Below are 20,579 nucleotides of genomic sequence, written 5' to 3'. Positions count from 1 at the left end.
AACCAAACCTGACTTGTGGACCGCTCCACTACTAACACACACACACACACACGCACAAACACATACACACACACACACACACACACACACACACACACACACACACACACTATTTAAGTCATCTATTCCCTCAGAAAGAAGAAGAAACAGACACTTAAGTGTAATTTAGTGAATGCTCCAATATAGTTAGTGTGTTTATCTGGTCGCTGAGGTTCTTGGCCACCCAATTTACAGTGCATGTGGGTTTTGTGCAGGATGATTCATGTATGTGTGTGTGTGTGTGTGTGTGTGTGTTTGCGTTTGTGTATAAACAGTGTATATATAACAAAGTACAAGGTATCATGCATGCTGGTATGCACAACTTTTATTGTTTCCCCTAATCTGCATGTGTTTTCTTCTTTTTTTCTTTGTGTGTGTGTGTGTGTGTGTGTGTGTGTGTGTGTGTGTGTGTGCAGCATATCTTTGCATGTGCGTGAAGGGCCACCCAACGTAATATACAGACCTACATGAAGGCCATCGGAATCAACTCTACAAATAGCCTCCTGTGGTAAAGACCATTGGACAGTTGAACACACAGTTTTTGTGTAGTGTATGTGTGCAGGATTGTGTGCATCTGTATGTGTGTGTGTGTGTGTGTGTGTAAGCCTGGTCTATGCTGCTACTGTATCTATATTTACTAAAGAGGCTTGGCAAACAGGTTAAGTAAACATACTGTTTTTAGTTTCCATCACATGCAGGGAAACACTCGAGCTTGCGTTCACACACAAAGTGTCTTTCTCACACGGACACATACACACCAATGCAATAAGACAAGAAAGATAAGAAAACCAGTGTTGCTTTCCATCTGTCCTTTCAGTGTGTGTGTGTGTGTCTCTCTCTCTCATCTTCACGTTCCTCTTCTCACTCAGTCTTTCTATCTTTCTGTTTTTGTCTCTCACATTCTCCATTACACTCAAATCCTTAATCATAGCTGCATCTTATGTCTGATTGATCGATAATATCTAGTTTGGGAGGAAAAAAGTATACTGGAGACAAACAATGGATGGATTCTCACTTCACTCTGACACTTTTTAATAAGTCTTGTATCAACCATCTGCATTCATGCAGATAAAATTGTAAATTCAGCGCAGCGGAATGCCATGCGGAAAAGACTACTAGGACACAGTTATTCAGAAGTATTTTTTGCACTGCAATTCTTGCATATTTGAATTTTAGAACAGGGCCAACAAAAACAAAAAAGGAGAGACTGGGGTCCCCCCTTACATGTTGTCAAGGTAGAAGATGAGCACACACGGGCAGCATAATGATAGCGGTGTATTTGGTAGTTTCTTGCATTCACCAGCTGAAACCCACATTAATGTGAGGTAACAGTGCTAGAAACTGAGGTCCTGTTTGATCTGCACCAAACTGGTTTTCAACCATCAACACATATTGGATTTGTAATACAGTCGTGCAAAAACATTTTCCCAGACTAAGGGTTGGACCTGTCTGGGTGAAAGGACCCTGGTGGATACTTAACATTTAAAAAAAAAAATTGTAATTGAAGTAAAGACATTCTTCATTTTTTGTCATTAATATCAACAAGCATGCCAGCACACTGGTCAGAGGAATAGGCAATTATTCCTATTATAAGTACAGTATATATAAATATTACTATATAAAACTACTATAATTCATCTGGTTTGGAAGACAAACACCTCTCATCCCATCTGCCAGAAGCAGTGCTTTGAGGGTTCATTATACAACTCACAGGCATTTTTCTTGATATTAGCCATCTACATTGTTCCATTCTGTCAAGTTCTGATTCTGTGTTGATGAATGTATTGTGATTACATGGTAACGGAGCATTAGAGAGTAAATAAAAGAGAAGAACTATAACTATATTCTGACAGCGAATAAATGACATAATACAGTCATTGTTCTCTATATCATAGACATAATGTATGATGATCTTTATTCCCAGAGATTCCAACTTGTCAGCAGGCACCCATGTCACCAATCGACAGGGCTGTGCAAGTCTTGGTGGAGTACTATTTGTGAAAAAAGGTACATGAAGCATGTTGTGAGAGAGAAGAACCCGTGTGATGAATTGCCTCAAGAGATGTCACTTGAGTCAGGGTTGGTTGGGCCTGAAGACTCCGAGTTTGAGCATTAAAAAATAAAAAAAGTAAAACTGGGGGTGTGAAAGTGAGCTGACCAGACCTTTGTAGCCTGCTCCTCGTCTCTACATGACACTGCTTAGCTACATCACTAGCATAACACACCTGAATTGCTAAATGTTTTATAAATTAAAGCAATTAAAGAGGCAATAGGCAAGACTTACAAAACTAACTTTATGTCATATCTCCTGAAACGGACCCTATGTTTGAGTAGAACTACATAAAGCAGGTAATTAAAACAAAAGAATCTAGCTCCTCTGGCACCACCCACAGCCTGAAGTGGGACTTGCTTAGGAGACCGTTTGTGCTTTAGTAGAATGAGGGGGGGGGGGGGGACTGAGATGTTCTTCAAATTCTTTGGCTAAATCCCGAATCGTCACAATCCTACCTACATCACCTTTTAATCGAGCAACAGAAAACTAACAGATATATAAGTGATTAATCGTTTATTTATTACGTTAGAAATCCCAATGCATTCCAGGGCCCGACATTAACTTTTTGAGGCACTTGTCCTTCGGAAAAGTAAATTTATACAATTACAACATTTACGATTCACTTGACCATGCACAAAATCACTTGTACGGGTAAAAAAATCATCATTTCATAATTTTTGTTGCTAATGCAGAATTGGACAGAACAGTTAACTGCTGGTTTGAAAGAGGCTGATTTACCAAGGGATCCTTTAAAAGGTCTAGCTACTTTACATTAGCTGATTCTTAACTACGCACATTTAACCAATGCAAGTGCTGCTAACGCTTGCCAGGTGCACTGCTGCCGCCACTCGATCAAATTCATCGCCCCTGCTGTTAACACATTTTCTTTCCCTTTTTAACTCGTACTGTGGTATTGTTGTAAGGTTAATTGTTCTTGGTGCTTTTCCTGGCATTTGGCCGGGCTGCGGAGCGTGAAGAAACTTTACTCTCCACTCCAGTCTCCACCACTGTTCTTCTGAGGCAGCTAAAAATGTATGTTTGAACTGCGGGCGGTCATTACTTGGACCGCCTCCTGATTGGCCAATCAAAGCATTCTGAGTTGGATGCTAGTTCGACGAGTTGTGGGGAAAAAAATGTATTTGTTTCAAATCGGTAAAATAAAATCGTTAAAATAGACATAATAAGTGGCACATAACGTGACGAAACATAGCATTTTATTAATTGTTTGGGTTTTAACTTGTCCAGTGGGCCAAGAACATTTCTCTTCCACCTGACCTACAAAACACTCCCATTGTCCCGGACAAGCCTTAATGTCAAGTCCTGCATTCACTGGTCAATCCTTTTCAATGTCAACATTTGAAGCTTTTTTGCTTTTTACTTAAATCATAAGTTAGATTTTTGGAGTGTGTTTGGACAGACCTCTTCAGTCAGACATACAGACTATTTTATTTTTTTAAAGAAAAATGCTTAATGAATTAAAAATCAAGATACACATTATAAACATGCATTACCATGGGTATAGTACTAATCACATTTATTTCAGACATATCACAGGTGTCTGTGTGTGTGTGTGTGTGTGTGTGTGTGTGTGTGTGTGTGTGTGTGTGTGTGTGTGTGTGTGTGTGTGTGTGTGTGTGTGTGTGTGTGTGTGTGTGTGTGTGTGTGTGTGTGTGTGTGTGTGTGTGCGCGTGCGTGTGTGTGCATGCACTTTTTTCACTGAGGGCCTCAGCTCTGGTTCTGATTAAGTCCCTGTAAAAAATCCTCTGTTCATCGCAGCCCGTACATCACACTCTCCATCATACAAACACACACACGTACACACACGCGTGCATGCACCACGCGCACACAAGCATGCACACACACACACACACACACACACACACACACACATACATGCACACATGCTGCACAGCTCCCGGAGGCTCCCTGTTCACAAAGGGGAGTCTACACCCATCATTCAAAGCCTTATAGGCCTTAAGAATGCTGACTTACACACACACACACGCAAGCGCACAAACACAGAGGCACACACACACACACATAGACACACAAAGTGCTCTGTTTTCTTAGCTTTGATACACTTATAGAGTTCAGAGGTGAGAGGGCTGGAGGTAACGCTGTGTTTTTCCAGAGCTTTCTAACCACCTATATCTGCTTCTCCACACACACAAAGAGGTCCAGATGGCTGGGTGGAGACAAAAACACGCTCACACACCAAGTCATGCACACTGCAAAAAAAAGCAAAAAAAACACACTCACAATAAGCACTTCCGAGATCTGCTACCTGACACAAGTGTGATGAGACCCAATGATCTATCAGATCTCATCTTATGTTTAGACTCTCTATTGGCACACAGCTGCGACAGCGAGCCAAGTTAATGGCCCAGTCTGCCATGTTTAATTACATTAGGCTTTAACACTAATTCATGTCTGTGCAAAAATACTACCCGTAGGTTATAAGGCACAGTATCCGCCCAGGATCGGCTGATCTCACATCCACATGAGGTGTACAGTGTGTGCACTGGCTACTAGTGTAAAACTAACACAGGTTAGATACTGCAGCAGCAGCAGCCGGCCTGTACGAAACCTGATACATAGTAGCTGACGTGTTCAGGTCTTCTCAATCTCGGCCAGCTGAGAGCAGTCACATGTAATCAATGGCTGAATTTATCACTGAGAGCCAAGTGCCGTCATCCCCGTGCACAAGGTTGTGTGATTGAGTGTGTGTCCTTATGTGTGTGTTTATGCGCGCGGCCACTGCCACTTCTTAATCGTTGATTGACGTTGTCTTTAGCGACCGATTATAGCCAGAACCTTCGTGAAAAAGGTCACAGCCGTGCAGCTATCAACACTGCGCACCAAATGCCAACTTAGCACATCAGTGCGTGTTTCATTAGTTTTGTGTGTGTATATGTGTGTGTGTGTGTATATGTGTGTGTGTGTGTGTGTGTGTGTGTGTGTGTGCGTGTGTGTGCTGTATCCAAAATGCCCCCCCCCCCAACCACCCCAGCCCTTGTGAGTAATCTGCAGCAACCCTGCACTGCACGATGATTGATGACAGAATTAGCGTTGCTAAGCAAAGAAAAGCATTATGGGAATGAGGAAGTTGCATTATTGGATAGGGAGCATGACATCAAGGCGTTCAGTGGCAACAGTTATGTGTGTGTGTGTTTTTGGTTTGAAAAAGTATAGTCTGCAGGACAGTGATTGATGGATGAGGTGCCGTTTTGTTGTTGTTATTACGGTCAGCTGGGTCACAGCCAATCATTAACATGTATAACAGTCACTGATGAGGCTTAGGCAAATGTTAATTTTCTCTTTAATTGTTAGATAGCCTTGAATTTGTGGCTTTTTCTGAGTAAAACCTGAGGACTTTGAAATTCCATCTTTAGAAAAAGAATGAAGAAACTCCTGCACACATACTGCTGGTATAAGTATTCACAATGTTCAGTTTAGAGATAAGTATTGAGGTTGTGCTTCCCTTTGGCACACCTGTCATACATTTGTTCGTGCAGAGACATTTTTGTCTTTCTTTTTATTTTCCTCATTTCGTGGCGGTATCACTGTGAATTGAAACTCTGAAAAAAAAAAAGTTGTCTACACTGCCTAAAGGTTGTTGGTAGGAGAAATGTGTCAAGAGTAAGTGAGTCAGTTCGTTGAGTGGTGCACAGAACAGGGTCTTATTTCTGTAGCGAGGATCCTTTTGATGCACACGTTTACCCCCTGGACCGGATGCCTTACCTCACATTTTTAAGCTTATACTTTTCATGATGATTCCATTAGAATATTCTTCCCTGAAAGTATCTGGAGTTATTCACCCATTCTCCCTGTCCTTGGCAAGTTTCCCTTTAGATGCTCCCTCATTTGACACATTGTCATGACTCTATTTCTTCCTTTTATTATTATTTTTTTTTACTTTGGGAATGGATTTACTCCTTTAGGACACTCTGTGTTTTAGCTCCAATAGAGGCATTGTGCGGCTGCCTGTTTTGTACTCTCCCCTGGCTGCTATATTACTCCTTCCTGTTTATATCCACAGCCCATTGCTCCAGATGGTGAGTTGTGCTGCTGTGACAGAAAGAAAGCAGGCAGAGGAAGGTGTGATTTTACAGAGCTTTTACGTGCTCTGTGGTGCCAGGCACACTGGTTTCAGTATTGTAAAAAAACAAAACAAACAGGTGACCTCCAATTACATCCCAGCAGGATAATGCCCCTCTGTGTCAGCATTATATACATTGTTTGCCATCCATACATCTAAATTCAGTACATGACCTAAAGGAAGAAAAGAAAAAAAAAAAACTTCCCTATAACCTTTTAAAAGTGAAATAACTAGTTTTTATTTATTTCGGTATACATTTTGTCAGCCCATGTGCCATTTTTGAACACAGTGGATATCTCACACACATGCACAGTTTCCTGCTGACGGCATCAGGAACAACACATTCAAGTCGTCTATCCTTAGCTTCTACTGTACATTTGATAGCTACGGTTATTGTTCCTTAGGGGTTGTAAACTCTACTCTCTCTATATCTCATAGAGCTCATTTATTACCAGGAGGATGCATCTCTTTATTTTCTCTGCAGACACATTCGTAATGACCTATTCTATTTTATGAGTTGTTTTCAATTTTGAGGAAAAAATAGAGAAATGTACTGAGTGAGCATAGTGTACATTAGTGGACACAAGGTTGTTATTTCAAGGGACAAAAGTTTTCCATTACAAGATGTTCTCCAGTGCCATTTGGCCAACCGATGTTCCTGTGTGACATTTCCCATTGTGACAGTAAAAGGACCAAAGAAAGAAAGTATGTGCGTTTCTTCAAGAGATGCCTTCTATTTTCTCTTACAAACACACACACCCCGGCCCGCCTAGTGAATTTCCCTCCTGGCTTTCCAATTTAAATGCAAATGTTCCCAAATCGGACTCCACAAAGACGCAGAGGAAGAATCATTTGACGCAGCGATGAATTATATATTTTAATTAAGCAGCCAAAAAGAATCACTCCTATTCAGCCCTTTCCCCTCCAATAAGAAATGAATAAATAAACATGGAAGAAGGGACAGAGACGTGGAGGAGTAGGAAGAAGAAGTAGAAGAAGAAGAAGGGAATTAATGGGAGGGGTGGGTGGACGGATAAAGGGAGGAGGGTTTTGCATTGAGTTTGTTTGACTGCAGCACTAACCGCCCATCGGCTGTCATTATATGAGCGATCTGAGGCTGTCACATTTCAAAACTGTATTGTTTGCCGATAGACGGGCTAAATACCCTCGCAGTTTCAAGCACACACACACACACACACACACACACACACACACACACACACACACAACCCATTTGGATTTTGAAACCAGCACTTGAAGAGCAGAGATGGGGATTGTGATGCTCTGACAAGGGATGCAATTTTAATTTCACCCCCTGTCACTCTCCTCAATATCTGCTCAGATGAAATACATATGAGCTGCCAATCACTCACACATACAAATAGACACACAAGCGCACACAAACACATGCAGGCTATCGCTCGATCATATGCGTGCATGCAAACTTTCAGTTGCTTTAAATGTGTTGAAAAAAAAAAAAAAAACAATACAATAGAAACACTCAGACCTGTTAAAAATGGGAAGATTGACACACACACACACACACACACACAAGACATGTATGGGAAATGGTCTTAGGACAGTGGGCAGATGCGGACACTCTTCATCAGAGCTGCAACGATTAGTCATGTAATCAATTAGTTGATCAACAGAATCGTCCACTATTTTGGTAATCGATTCATCGTTTTCTTACGCAAAAAATTAAGAAAATGCTCTTTAGAGCTGTCCTTCTTCTCTGTTTTATCATAATAAACTGAATATATTTGGGTTTTAGACTGACACAAGACTGCTTGGACTTTGAGTAGTCTCACATTGCATGACCTTCTTCCACGGCGCTGCCGAGGAGAGCCTGGCTAGTCCACACAGCATTCTCGGATGGGAGAAAAACATGCCAATCTGGTTTATTGGCATTTTTTTATCCAGTTAACCATAGTCCTCATAAATCCACTGGAGTTTCAAATGTCAACACAAAGAAACCTGGAGGGAACTGACATCAGGGCTAAAAGAGTGACAACCTGCAGAATTTACGGTGGCACCTGAACAATCCCAGGAGTGGAACGTCGACGATATAGACTAGACTTTGAGATACCGGGATAGACATATTACACTATCTTTTGGCATTGCATAGACCAAACAAACAATTGTTTAATCTGGAGAAAGATCGGCAGATAAATCGATAATGGAAAAAAAACAGCAGCCTCCTGGGTTCCAGCCCAGTCTACAACATGGGCAGCAGTGGCCGTGTACACTAGGTAAACTCACGTTGTTGTTGTGTGTCTCAAAACAGCATATAGGCTGTGATTTTTTACATTACAAACCTCTTCAGTGCTTAATGATTTCTAACGAGAATGACCTCCTAATTACTCTTAAGTGAAGTGACTGAACAAATGACACAGTCATGACACAGTCATGACCCTTAACCATAACCATAACCATAACCGTAACCATAACTTGACATCATGACAAAACCAACTTACATTGACACTTACTAAAAGAAGTGACTTGTTCATTTTTATGACACGGCCATGACAGTGTCATGTCACTCTTATGTAGATACCTTCAAGTAAAGTGTACCCTTTATTTGGGTTGCTTTGACATACACACCTTTTTTGTTACAATTTATGTCTTTTGAAAATCTCAGAATTTTTTCACGGATGAATAATTTAGATGTGAACATTGTAACAATTAGTCTTGTTTGAGTATAAAAGCTCTTCCTTTTTTTGCATAAGATATATCGCATGAAAACAAGTCCTAGTATGTTCAACGTCTTGCGGTTTTACTGCCTTTTGACATGTAAGTGCTATGTAAGAGCTTTTTCATGTTCTTGAAGGTCGCTCAGCAGTACTTGCAAATATGTTTCCTTCTTCCTGAGATACTTAAACATGGTGCAGGGGTGTTCAGGTTTAACGTTGGCAGAGGGAGACAGAAGGATATAAGAGGAAGGAGGAATATAAAGATATATACAATACTGTACGGAAGAGAGTGCGGAGAAATGGGAAAAGAGAAGTGGAAATTTGTAGACTAAGTATGAAAAAAAAAACATGGTGAAGCTCAACAAAGACCAAGAGGTAATGGGAGATGACAAGGGGTTTTTAGCAGAGAGAGTATGGCATCAAAAGAACAAGAAGATTTACTCTCTTTGCTTTGCCTGTATTTAGAGTGCTCACTTTGTTCTGCACATGCAGACACACACACACACACACACACACCTTACTCACTGCATGTCTCAGCAGCAAGCAGACAACCTAAGACAACCTTTGTTCAGCTGGGAGAGATAGTTGGCTCTCTTACAGAGAGAGGACAGGAGATGGAGGAACAGCCCAGAGAGAGAGAGAGAGAGAGAGAGAGAGAGAGAGAGAGAGAGAGAGAGAGAGAGAGAATGAGGAGAGAAGGAGGAGGCCACATTTTAATGGGAGGACCTGGGTTCAGGCCCTTTTGTTGGCCACCATCCGGCTCGCTCAAGTGTCCTTGAACACCATGATGAATCTCTCTGAGCTCCAGTAGAGTTGTTACGTTGTAGCTGACCCAGACCTGTACCTCACACCGTACACATCTGAGTGGAAGCCAGGAACCCAAAAAGCAGTTTCCCAGTCGTCTCTAAAGCTCATTCATTAGGACGTCTTATGCCTGTTGTTTAGGAGACTAAATCCAATCTCTGTTTACAAACTGTATCTGGCAACCTGGCCCACAGCCTGATACGCCTCACAGATGGACTAGGTGGTTTAAAAAACTTCAACACAGAACAACTTCTAACCTGTTCATTTACAATGGGAATTGAAAGAGAAGTTTGAAATTTTGGGAACATTGATAACTCTCTCACATCTGCACACTTAAAATGAAGCTTACTACTGGTTACTGTTACCACTAATGGACCTAATCAATTCATTTATCTGGTATCTTTGAAAGGAACAGAGGAAGGGTAAAATTTGAGCTCTGACCTGTTCAACCAGCAGTTGTTGTTTGTGTGTGTTAGCGTGTGTGTTAGTGTGTGCAGCGGGGGGGGGGGGGGGGGGGGGGGGGGGGGGGGGGGGGGGGGGGGGGGGGGGGGGGGGGGGGGGGGGCAACTAAGCAACGTGATCAAGACGGTGGATGAAACATCTGCGAAATTATTGTGTTGTAGCTCTCGAAAAATTGAAATAGGTCTACATTTTCCTACGTCCATGTAACGCTACCTCTGGACTTTTTTGATTTAAAACAGATTCATTTGGAGTTTAGACAGCGCACTTTTATTTATTGCTGTCTTTTCATCTCACTGAAATTAGTATATTATATTTACCCAAAACTATTTCTTTTAGAATAGAAAAAGGGTGATTTAAAATGAGGAGAAAATAAAGACAAAAATAGCAAAGGACTGAGACAGGGGGACAACAACATGAAGACACAAAAGCATGAAAGTATGAGAAAGCATGAGATGGGAGCACTTTTTACCTTCTACATCTTTAATGTACATATTTTTTTTATTGGATTACATGTTAATCTTAAGCAACAATAAGGCAACGGGATGCCCTAAAAGTATTGTTGTTTCACAGGAAAGCTGTGTGTATGTTTATGGTGTGCTGTACCTTTAAGAGCTGCTGGCCAGAGCCCATCCCAGAGAGGATGGACCCATTAGGCTGATGAACAGAAAGAAAGAGAGACAGGGACACCCATAAACAGAGAGGGAGAAAGGTTGGACAGTTTAGAGGATAACAACAGTGAGAGAAGTAAAGAAATGAGGGAGTTTGACGAGTAGGAACGAAACGGCAAAGGACAGAAAAAAAGACCACTGAAGGAGCCGTAATAGTGAAAGGAGAAAGAGTCTCTGAGAGAGGACAGGAAGCAGCTATCTCTCCATCTCTTACGAGGGGTTGTAGGCGTCTATGGGTCTGTCAGTCAATCAGGAGGACAGGCGGACTCACACATTCGCCGGCTCTGTTTCTCTTGCGCGCGCTCACGCTGATGACTTTGCTGTGTGTGTGTCCACAGATGGCCAACCTTGTGACATCGCTGTGCTGTGTAGTTCTGGCCGCGGTGGTGGTAGCCTACGCTCAGAGACGCAGTCAGCTTGGTGAGTATGCATTTTATCTTCTATTTCATTATACTGGATGTCTTATCTGCTGAGGCCTGCTACGCTTCTTCTTTTTCTTCTTCTTCCTCTTCTTCTTGTTATTATTATTATTATTATTATTATTATTAGTATTATTATTATCTAGTCACCGTGTTCCTCTCTATTCTCAAAAAGTAAATACTGTTTGACTGTAATTTATCGCGCTGTGCTTTTTTCTTTCTCTCAACTTTCCTGTATTGTACTTTTTTTTAAATTTCTCTCAACTCTGCACTACACAACTTAAATACCTTCCCTTCTTCTGTGCTCAAATTGTCTTCTCTCTTCTTTAATTGAATGGTTTCTGCTTTTATAATAGGTGGCTGTCAATTCCATTGACAAAGCCAGGGATCTTCCTCATTTCCATAGCAATGATTTTATTCTACTTGAGATGTTCCTAACAATTTATTTTGCTTTTGTCCTTGTTATTGGGATTCAGTTGACTGGTGGATTTAGTGTAAGGTTTGCGGTGTGTTTCTGGGTGTTAGCGGTTTGTTTTACTGTGTCTCATTTGGACGCTTTAAGCTACAGTAGCTGGTTACTTGCTGGGAGGTCAAAGGTGGCAGCGGAGTGGAATGGAAATGTACCTGTGAGAAAGTTCAAAATTCCCTTTTCCTCACTCACAGACGGAGAAACAATAGAAGACCAAATCGTCTTGTCAATCCAGCACCGCACGTTGCTAATATTTAGGCCTGCATTACCAAGGCCACTTCCATAACAAATAAGGGTTCAACAAAGAAGCCAGTCAGGTCAACTGATGATCATGAGCGTGTTTCGAGATGATTTGTGTACGGAGGTTTCCAGGAAGGGAAACCGAGAAGACCTACATAATGCAGTGACTGCTATTCTGAGAGTTGCCTCAAGATGCATGGCCATAAATTAGATTGTGTTTCTGTGTTTAACAGAGTCAATCTTTCACTTGACTTTTAGTAAAGAGTGGCCTTGGCTTATAAGCCAATAAGGTTGGGCTGTTAAAGTCAGCTGACTCAAAGAAAGAGTCTAGGGAAGTCAATAAGTCCTCAGTGACGCACATGATTATGTCACGAGGGACTCACACGCGCATACACACACACATACACATACTCATACTCACACACACACACACACACACACACATACACATACTCATACTCACACACACACACACACACACACACACACACACACACACACACAGTGCGTGGCACTATCTTTGTGGGGACCCGCCATTGACATAATGCATTCCTTAGCCCCCTACCCAAACCATCACGCCTAAATGTTAACCTTACCCTCACCCTAACCATAATCTAATTCTAACCCAAATCCTAAACCCAAGTCTTAACCCTCAAACAGCCCTTTAAAGTTGTGGAGGCCACCATTTTGGCCGCTACAAAGCTGGATACTGAACTCCTGGTTTCTGGACCCCACAAATGTAGTTAAACACGCATAAACAGAACAGAAATGGAAGAGAAAATAGGAATGTTGTCTTTGGAGATTAGGTGAAAGTAGCAGAGAATGTGAGAGTGAAAAGAGGAAAGAAAAACAATAAATGAGAAGTGGATGAAGACAGGAAGAAACTGAGAAAATAGAGAAAGGATGGAAGGCAAATGGAAACAGATTGATAATGAAAGTCAGGAGGAATACCAATTGATGCTTGAAGGGAAAGAGGGGAGGATAAATCAATGGAAGGTGAAACCCCTACTCTTTCTTCAAACTGTGTGAAAACTAGTTTGCTATCGTTGAAGAGCAATTATTCAATATAACTGGGTTTAATATTGCTCTTTCTATTGTAATAGTGCTTATTTCTATTTATAAAAACACGGAAAATTAAAACAGACAGACAGACTGACTTCACTGTATAAATTTAATTTCTTTTTTTTCAAACCTAAGCTGTATTGTACTGATCTCCCCTTATCTATTTTTATATTTTGTGCCATGCAGAAAAGCCACAAGGAGGTAAGGCAGAGAGAGCAAGCAGTGTAAAAAAAGGAAAAGGTGAAAGGGCAACACTTACGGGAATACCAGATATGGATAGACGGGAGAATGAATAACACGAATGGAAGAAAAAGAGCTTTCAGGTCTATCTTTGTGAATGTCTGTGTGTGTGTGTGTGTGTGTGTGTGTGTGTGTGCTGTATAACAATTACCTTTGTTTTTCATGCTACATGGAATCAGCTGCCACATGGACAAAAAACACACGGATGCCTAATATACCACACATGCAGAAGTACATATTAGTTTACTATAAGTAAATAAATTACTTACTTCGGTACATTAAGACCTAAAATGTTATGCACACACATTTATACACACACACACACACACACACACATACACACACAACCTTAAACTTACACAGAGACAAAATTATGTTCCTCTGCCTGTCTTGGAAAGGACCTTGTTCCTCCGACAAATTGTTAGCCAGTTTGATTGACAGGATTCCCTGGGGAATGTCCCACTTGGCAGAGAGTGTGTTAACACACACAGAGTAATGCGTGTGCGCACACATATATGTACATGCATAGATGGATAGAAGGGAAATGAACCCTCTTTTTCACTCAATTTGTACAAAATGCACATACAGAGGAAGGCACACACTGTCTTCATTTGTCCTTGTGTGTGTGTGTGTGTGTGTGTGTGTGTGTGTGTGTGTGTGTGTGTGACATTGAGTGTATAGGAAATCCATTTGAGAGTTCATAATTAATGACAGCAGTGCTTTGCCGAACAAAGATGATGAGAAACACCGGTAGAAAACGTCCACAGACTGAGTCAGACAAATAGATACAAGCTCCTTGTAGACAAATGTCATTGTTGTCTGGAAGGAGGAGAAAATGGGAAGTGAAAGAGAGGCAGACAAGTGAGAGAAAGAGACAGAGACTTGACAAAAAAAGACAGACAGGGAACAAGACATTGTGAGGCAAAATGGGACAAAGAGACAGAGGAGCAAACATCGCAAGAGCTCATTTGAAAGATATTGGACTGAAAATAGTTGAACACGTTCATAAAGAAATACACTTTTGAGAGTTGATTGATATAAGGAAAGCGGTTATCCCCATTTGTGTCAAGCACATGTTGGATGTATTCCATGGATTTATTCAAATATTCATTCAAAGAAAGAGAACGCCAAACATTTTGTTTGTGAAATCAGCAATAATCAACGTGATTGGTTGCAATGAGAGGCTCAGATATACTTTCCCTGTACACCTGCAGACTTCTGTCGGTCATGCAGATGCACGTGCAGTTCCATTCTTACAATTTTTGAGGTTCTGAACGAAAAAACTAATAAATCAACTACATTAATGATTTAGTACTAGTTTTTAAAATCTCAGTAATGCTACAAATGCTACATTTGAGATGCGTAATTCACCACATATTTATTGGACAAATGTAACTATATACTGTATCATTTAAAGTATATTTGCACCTGTAGTGCATTATTTCTTCAACAACAACACTCCCCCCTTACTTTTTGTTGTTGATACTGAGGAAAGTTCACTGAATGTACCATTTCCAGTCACTTTTTTATCATGTGATTCATGTTGACTCAAACAAGACAACCCTGAGATGGAAGCCCCAGCCGTGGAAAACGACAGGCCCCGGATGAAACATCACTTTAAACAACAGAGGGAAATGAAAATAATTGAAAGCTTTAAACCCGCGGAGAGAAACAGAATGAGACTCAAAAGTCATGCCAATTAAGCTTGAAGAATATGAATTTGATTTTTGATTGCCAGTGAAAAATAAAAGATGAGGTTGTTAGAAGGGGGATGGGAAGGATATCAGGTGGGCGGAGAAGACACAAGGCAGATCCAGGGAGGGACATGAGAGAATACGGAGAAGATGACAGATGAAGGGACAAGAGAGTAAGTGCTTGGGAGACACAGAGTCAAAGATAGGTGCTGACAACAGTCAAACTGTTGTTTTTTATGGTACATTACTTATACACACTTAGCCCCTGTTATCCATGTGCAATAGTAAAGCAGTCAATGCTAACCAGTACTTATACAGAAAAGAGTGCTACTTCACTGTCAACAAGCCCTTCCTGGACTATTTACAGGTTTTTACATCCGTGTTGAATGTTAAGTCTTTCCCTACTGTTTGTAAGCAATATGCTGAATGTCAGCTAGTACCAGACAAGTTGTGTAGCCCTGCAGAGCCTGACCTCTAAGACACCCTGTGGTCGACTACTGTCAGCAGAGCAAAGGCGTCTTGAAAAATACATGTTTTTTAACGCAAGCCCATAGGCAGCATAGTCCCGTAGTGACGAGGTGAGCTTCATCAATATTTGCTGGTTGGCAGTCCTTGAGTAATGAGGATATTCACATTATTTGACATTGGACTGTCAAGAAGACATCATGTTGGCTCATGTTGCCTTGCAGTAATTTCACAAAAACCTTCGTGTTACACAAAGCTGCTTTAACAGTTTGTTTGAACTATAATTTAAATAATCAGTTAGTTAAAGATTAAAAACAGCCTATCCAATACAAATTATTTACAATAGCTGTTCTCAAGCAATGACGTAAAAAAACACAATAAACTAAGATGAAGGGGTCAAGAGGGTAGCCAACTTTTCAAACATCTGCTTCTGATGGTTGATTAAAAATTGCACATATGTTGCTTTAAAGCAGACCATTTATTCATCCATTTATTCATCCATCCATTCATCAACCTTCCTATTCAGCATGCATTGGGATAAAGGTGCTCTGTACCCCTTTACTGCAGGTTAACACATATAGACAAACAAACACATTAGATTTCAAAAAAAGAAAAATTGGTTCCCAAAAAACCAAGACTCAACTTGGAACCTTTAAAATTTATATTCACTCTAAGTGGGTCCACATAAAGTCCTGTTGCATTGCAGATGGATGGATGGATGGATGGATAGATAGATAGTTTGTTTTGGGGTCTGTGTGTCAATTTGACCAATACACAACTCTTTTTAACCACTGCTACACACTAATAGCTGGTTCATCATGTCGCTGCCGGTGTTGGTGTTCTCTGTGGTTTGTGTATGTTCAGGACCTCATTTCCGAGTGTTACCAAGTTCCTTTTGGACTGCACATTGGTTTTGCTTAAGCAAGGGTCTGTTTCAAATCAGCTCCAACATTTGTCCATTGGCAGTCAGAGCAATTCGAAAACGTGTACGATTAACCATGAGGTGAGTGCACTAAGTTGTGTTTGATGATTGATGAAAGACCGGCTAAAAACCATAAAGTACTTGTTCATGGTACATCTTTACACACAGTTAAAAAGTAGATTTTCAAATGAAACAAAACCCATTACTCATGGCTGCTCTGGATATTTCTGTATCTACCAGATTATTATGTGCCACTGATGCTACAATCGCACACATTACACACAAAGTGAATCCTCTCATGCATTGAGAACCTGAATATCGATCACATAGATGGCCAACATTAGCCTTATGTTATTTCACTATTATTATTATTTTTCTTAATCTGCCTTTGTCTCTCTTTGCACCTTTTTACAGTCTCTCTGTTTCCCCTGATACCTTCTTCCCCTGTCTCTCTGAGTGTTTGTCCCTCTGTAACTCATTTGCATCCTGAGATCTACCAGAAAGTCCTGGTCTAAGCAATACAATGTCATTAACAAGGTGCCTCACAGAGAAAATACTAAGAACAAGCACAACAAGATTACCAACGAGCAAAGTACAAGAGCATTCAGTGGTGAAGGAGAGCAAAATGGAATTAGACATGAAGGATGAGGAAAATCTGGTGCAACTGACATTGGGTTGGTTGATTTTGAGTAAATGTTCTATTTTGGTTTTCATGATGGAAACACACACACACACACACACACAGATTGTGTGAGAGAGAGAGAATATGGTGACATCATGCTGTTGACTGAGAAAGCATGTTATTTATGGGAGTCCATATCCTGATTGAGAGACAAATGTTTCCACTCATAATCATTTTCTCCATATCTCTCTTTCTCTCTCCCTCCCTCCCTCTTTATATGTCTCTCTATTTTCCCCCCCTCCTCCTGTCTCGCTTCTCTCTTCCTCCACTTCACTGTCCTCATCTTCCTGACTTACTGTATCACCCATATCTGCCATCCTTCTCTTCTTTCCTTGTCTCTCTAATTTCTTTATATGACTTCCTGTCTCTGGATCTTTTATTTTTTCATTCACTCCATCCCTGTCTCCATCTCTTCCTCTCCCATCTCTCAAGCCATCACCCAAGTAGTCAAAGCAGATTCATTACCCATGACATAATTTTCTGCTGACGCTACACAGACGTCACAAAATATTTTTGTGCATTTCATCTCTGCGCTTTACTGAGCTTCTTTACCTCACACTGATTCCATCTCATTAATGTGGACAGAGGAGAAGCAGAGATCAGGAAACAGTACCGCAGAGGGAAAGGGAGCAAATGAGAGACAGCGGGAGAGTAGGAGGTTAACGCTCACACTAATTCCATAGTATTACAGCTGTCAAAGCTGTATTTATTTCTTGAGCATTCTACACGTGCTGCTAGGACTCTAACAGGCCTGAGCCACGCTTTAGCTTTTTTATCCACACCCTTGTTAATAAATCATGTCAAATGCTCAAATTAAATTAATACTTGCGATCTTTTTACCCCCCCCCCCCCCCCCCCCCCCCCCCCACCACCACCACCACCACTACCACCATTATTCCTGACAGCCCTTGCATGTAATTCATATGCATGTGCAGATGCTCATTTGGGCAAATGCAATTAGCAGTAATAGCAACAGCAATCCAAAAGGACGAAGGAAAATACACAGTATTTACTATATATATATAGTTAGATATATTGTTGTTTAATAGTGTTTTTCCAGGTCATTATTCACCTTTGGGCTTTTTTAAACCCTGTCTTTACATGTCATTAATGTGAGTATTTACTTTTCTGTAGCTTTTAGTCTGAATGGAAATGCAGGATATCATGCAGGAATGGAAAGTAGCTACTGCAACTATTGCAGGGACTAATGTAATAATGATGATTTTAATGGAAGCAGAGTTTTTAAGCATTGTGATTGCCCGTTTTTGCTCCTTTCACCCAGTCGGGAGGATTCTTCACACAAGTTTGTTGTTTAAGTGATTTTCATAATAACACAGAAGAAATGGAACAACTGAGACGCAAAGAAATATCACCACACCGTGCATATTCCCAACGATGCATACGTATGGAGTAAGAAAACTCAAGACAAGTCAGACAAACTCCTTGGGTTTTAATTACACCCTCAATTAGAGATGTTGGCTTGTAAAGTCCCCCCTGACAGACCAGATGAATGCTGTCCAAACTAAATGTTCTTGTGTTGACAGTACTAGAGAGATCAGCTGCTGTTTGTGATGCGTGTTTCTGCACTTTCAGGAGAACAAAAGACAAATCTAGACCACCAAATGGAATCAATTATTCATGAAATGTAACCGCTCTGTGATGTGTGAGAAAACAGCTATTGTAAATAAGTAAATATGCACAAAGATTGATATCTGTGTGTAAGTGTGTCTGCCTGTATTTCTTGTATGTGTAAGCCATGTATCACACTCATTATCCTGAGTAGCACTCAGTGTAATCAGGGTTCTCTGTTTGGCTCGCTGGTTGTATTAAATTCAAGATGGAGCTCAACCGATTGATTGACTGACTGGATTGTCAGATGGATTACAGTCAGACTGACTGCATGACTGGCAGGGAGGCGAAGTGAAGCACCACGAAGAAAAAAAGCGACCTCAAGGAGGTTTTGTTTCCAATTCGGTTTAGTTAGTTTTTATTTGCTGGTGGATTTATTTGACTTTTGTTTGGAGTAGATCTGAATCACGGGGTGGATACAGATTATTTTGAATTTTTGTTAACATTGCGAGATATGGAATTCGTGCTACATTCATGTGGTGTCAGAATGATTGGAGAAATGAGTTCCCGACTGGGAAAATTCACATTAACATTGTGAGATAAGGCTTGCCTTGGAGGAGATCTGTGCTCTCTCCAAGTACTCTAGTTACTGAATAAAATAGGGTTCATATGTAAATGTGTAAATGTCCTGAGATTTGTATACTTTTTAATATTTGCACAGTATTGCATGATAGTCAAATGATCCAAAAGTAATAACATAATCTGACTGTATTTTTTACACATACTGTGTGGTTTACACTTTTGACCAGTTAAATGCTAACTGTAATTAAATATCTTGTATTTGTAGGGACCAACGTGTGATCACCAGCTTAATTAATACCATAATGAAAACCAATGCAATCCCCTTAAAAATACTTTGTCGTAGCTAAGTTGATTCACTAGCTGAGTCCCTGTTTAGACGGTTGGCTGGCTTTGTCAACTGACTAGTGGACATTGTTGTTTTGCAGAGTGTTACAGTATTGCATCCTTTTTGGAAGACCTGGAGGCGGGAAGAATGAAGCGTGAGCGACTACTTGGCCAACTGAGTGCCTTTCTATTCCAGAGACACTGTGTAGATACAGCAGCTAATAGGGTGGTTTTGATTGGCTGGTTAAATCACAGCACTGATGAGTTGTTGGAGTTAATTAGTAGACTGAAGAACAGACCATAGTTTATGTCTTTGAGTACTAAGAACATACACTATAATTCACATGTAGGGAAGGAGGAAGATGTGGAAATGTGGGAGCTTTTTAAAAAGGAAAATTCTTAGTTGTAACAGGAACACATAGGGTAGAGAGAGGCTGAGCAAAGAGAAGCTGTCTCTAACATAGTTTGCGTGATTGTGTGTACGAGATTGTGTGTATGGATTGTCATGTGTACTCGGCCGTGTGCTGGCACCAGGGCATCGATTAAGACGTGAAAAAGCAAGTTTTGAGAAATGTTATGCCACGGCTGCACAATTACGGCCAAAATGATAATTACGATTATTTTGATCAATATTGTGATCATGATTAATTATCACAATTATTTGTTAATTTTAACCAAAATATGAATTATTGTCACATAGGCTATTTATAACTACTTTCACATCCGTACTATGGTCCATTCTTCTTATGTTGAAGTTGTATGTTGTATAGACATACAGCTGCAATACATGTAAATGAAAATTAGCTATCTGAAATAAATAGCGTAGGATATATATTTTAATGTACAGTATCTCTGAGAAAGCTCCTTCACTTGTTTTTAACAATACCTGATTAAAAGAGCTAGGGAGAGAGAGGGAGTGGGATGGAAAAACTCACAGAGTGACAGCTGACTCATTATGAATGGGTCTAGCCCGGGTTGAATGGCGGGTCAGCGGAGTTACACACGTCTGTTTATGAAATACAGTTGTGGTCAAAAGTGTACATACACTTGTAGAAAATCACAATGTTATGGCTGTCTTGAGTCTTCAATAAGT

General features: G+C 40.6%; 1 protein-coding gene across 2 annotated transcripts in view; it reads left to right on the top strand.

The window, feature by feature from the left end:
• Positions 1-20,579, top strand: part of cntfr (ciliary neurotrophic factor receptor) — a 246,311-nt gene that overhangs the window by 88,297 nt on the left and 137,435 nt on the right. Inside the window, exon 3 of one of the 2 annotated variants that reach the window (XM_034895826.1) lies at positions 11,157-11,238. In XM_034895826.1, coding sequence (XP_034751717.1) covers positions 11,157-11,238 — 82 coding nt within the window. Of the gene's footprint in view, positions 1-10,845; positions 11,239-20,579 lie in introns of those variants that run through there. The other variant, XM_034895825.1, reaches the window with a different exon arrangement.

This window comes from Etheostoma cragini, chromosome 16 (genome assembly GCF_013103735.1).
Source record: "Etheostoma cragini isolate CJK2018 chromosome 16, CSU_Ecrag_1.0, whole genome shotgun sequence".
NCBI lineage: Eukaryota > Metazoa > Chordata > Actinopteri > Perciformes > Percidae > Etheostoma > Etheostoma cragini.
This window is presented reverse-complemented; position numbering and strand designations above follow the sequence as displayed.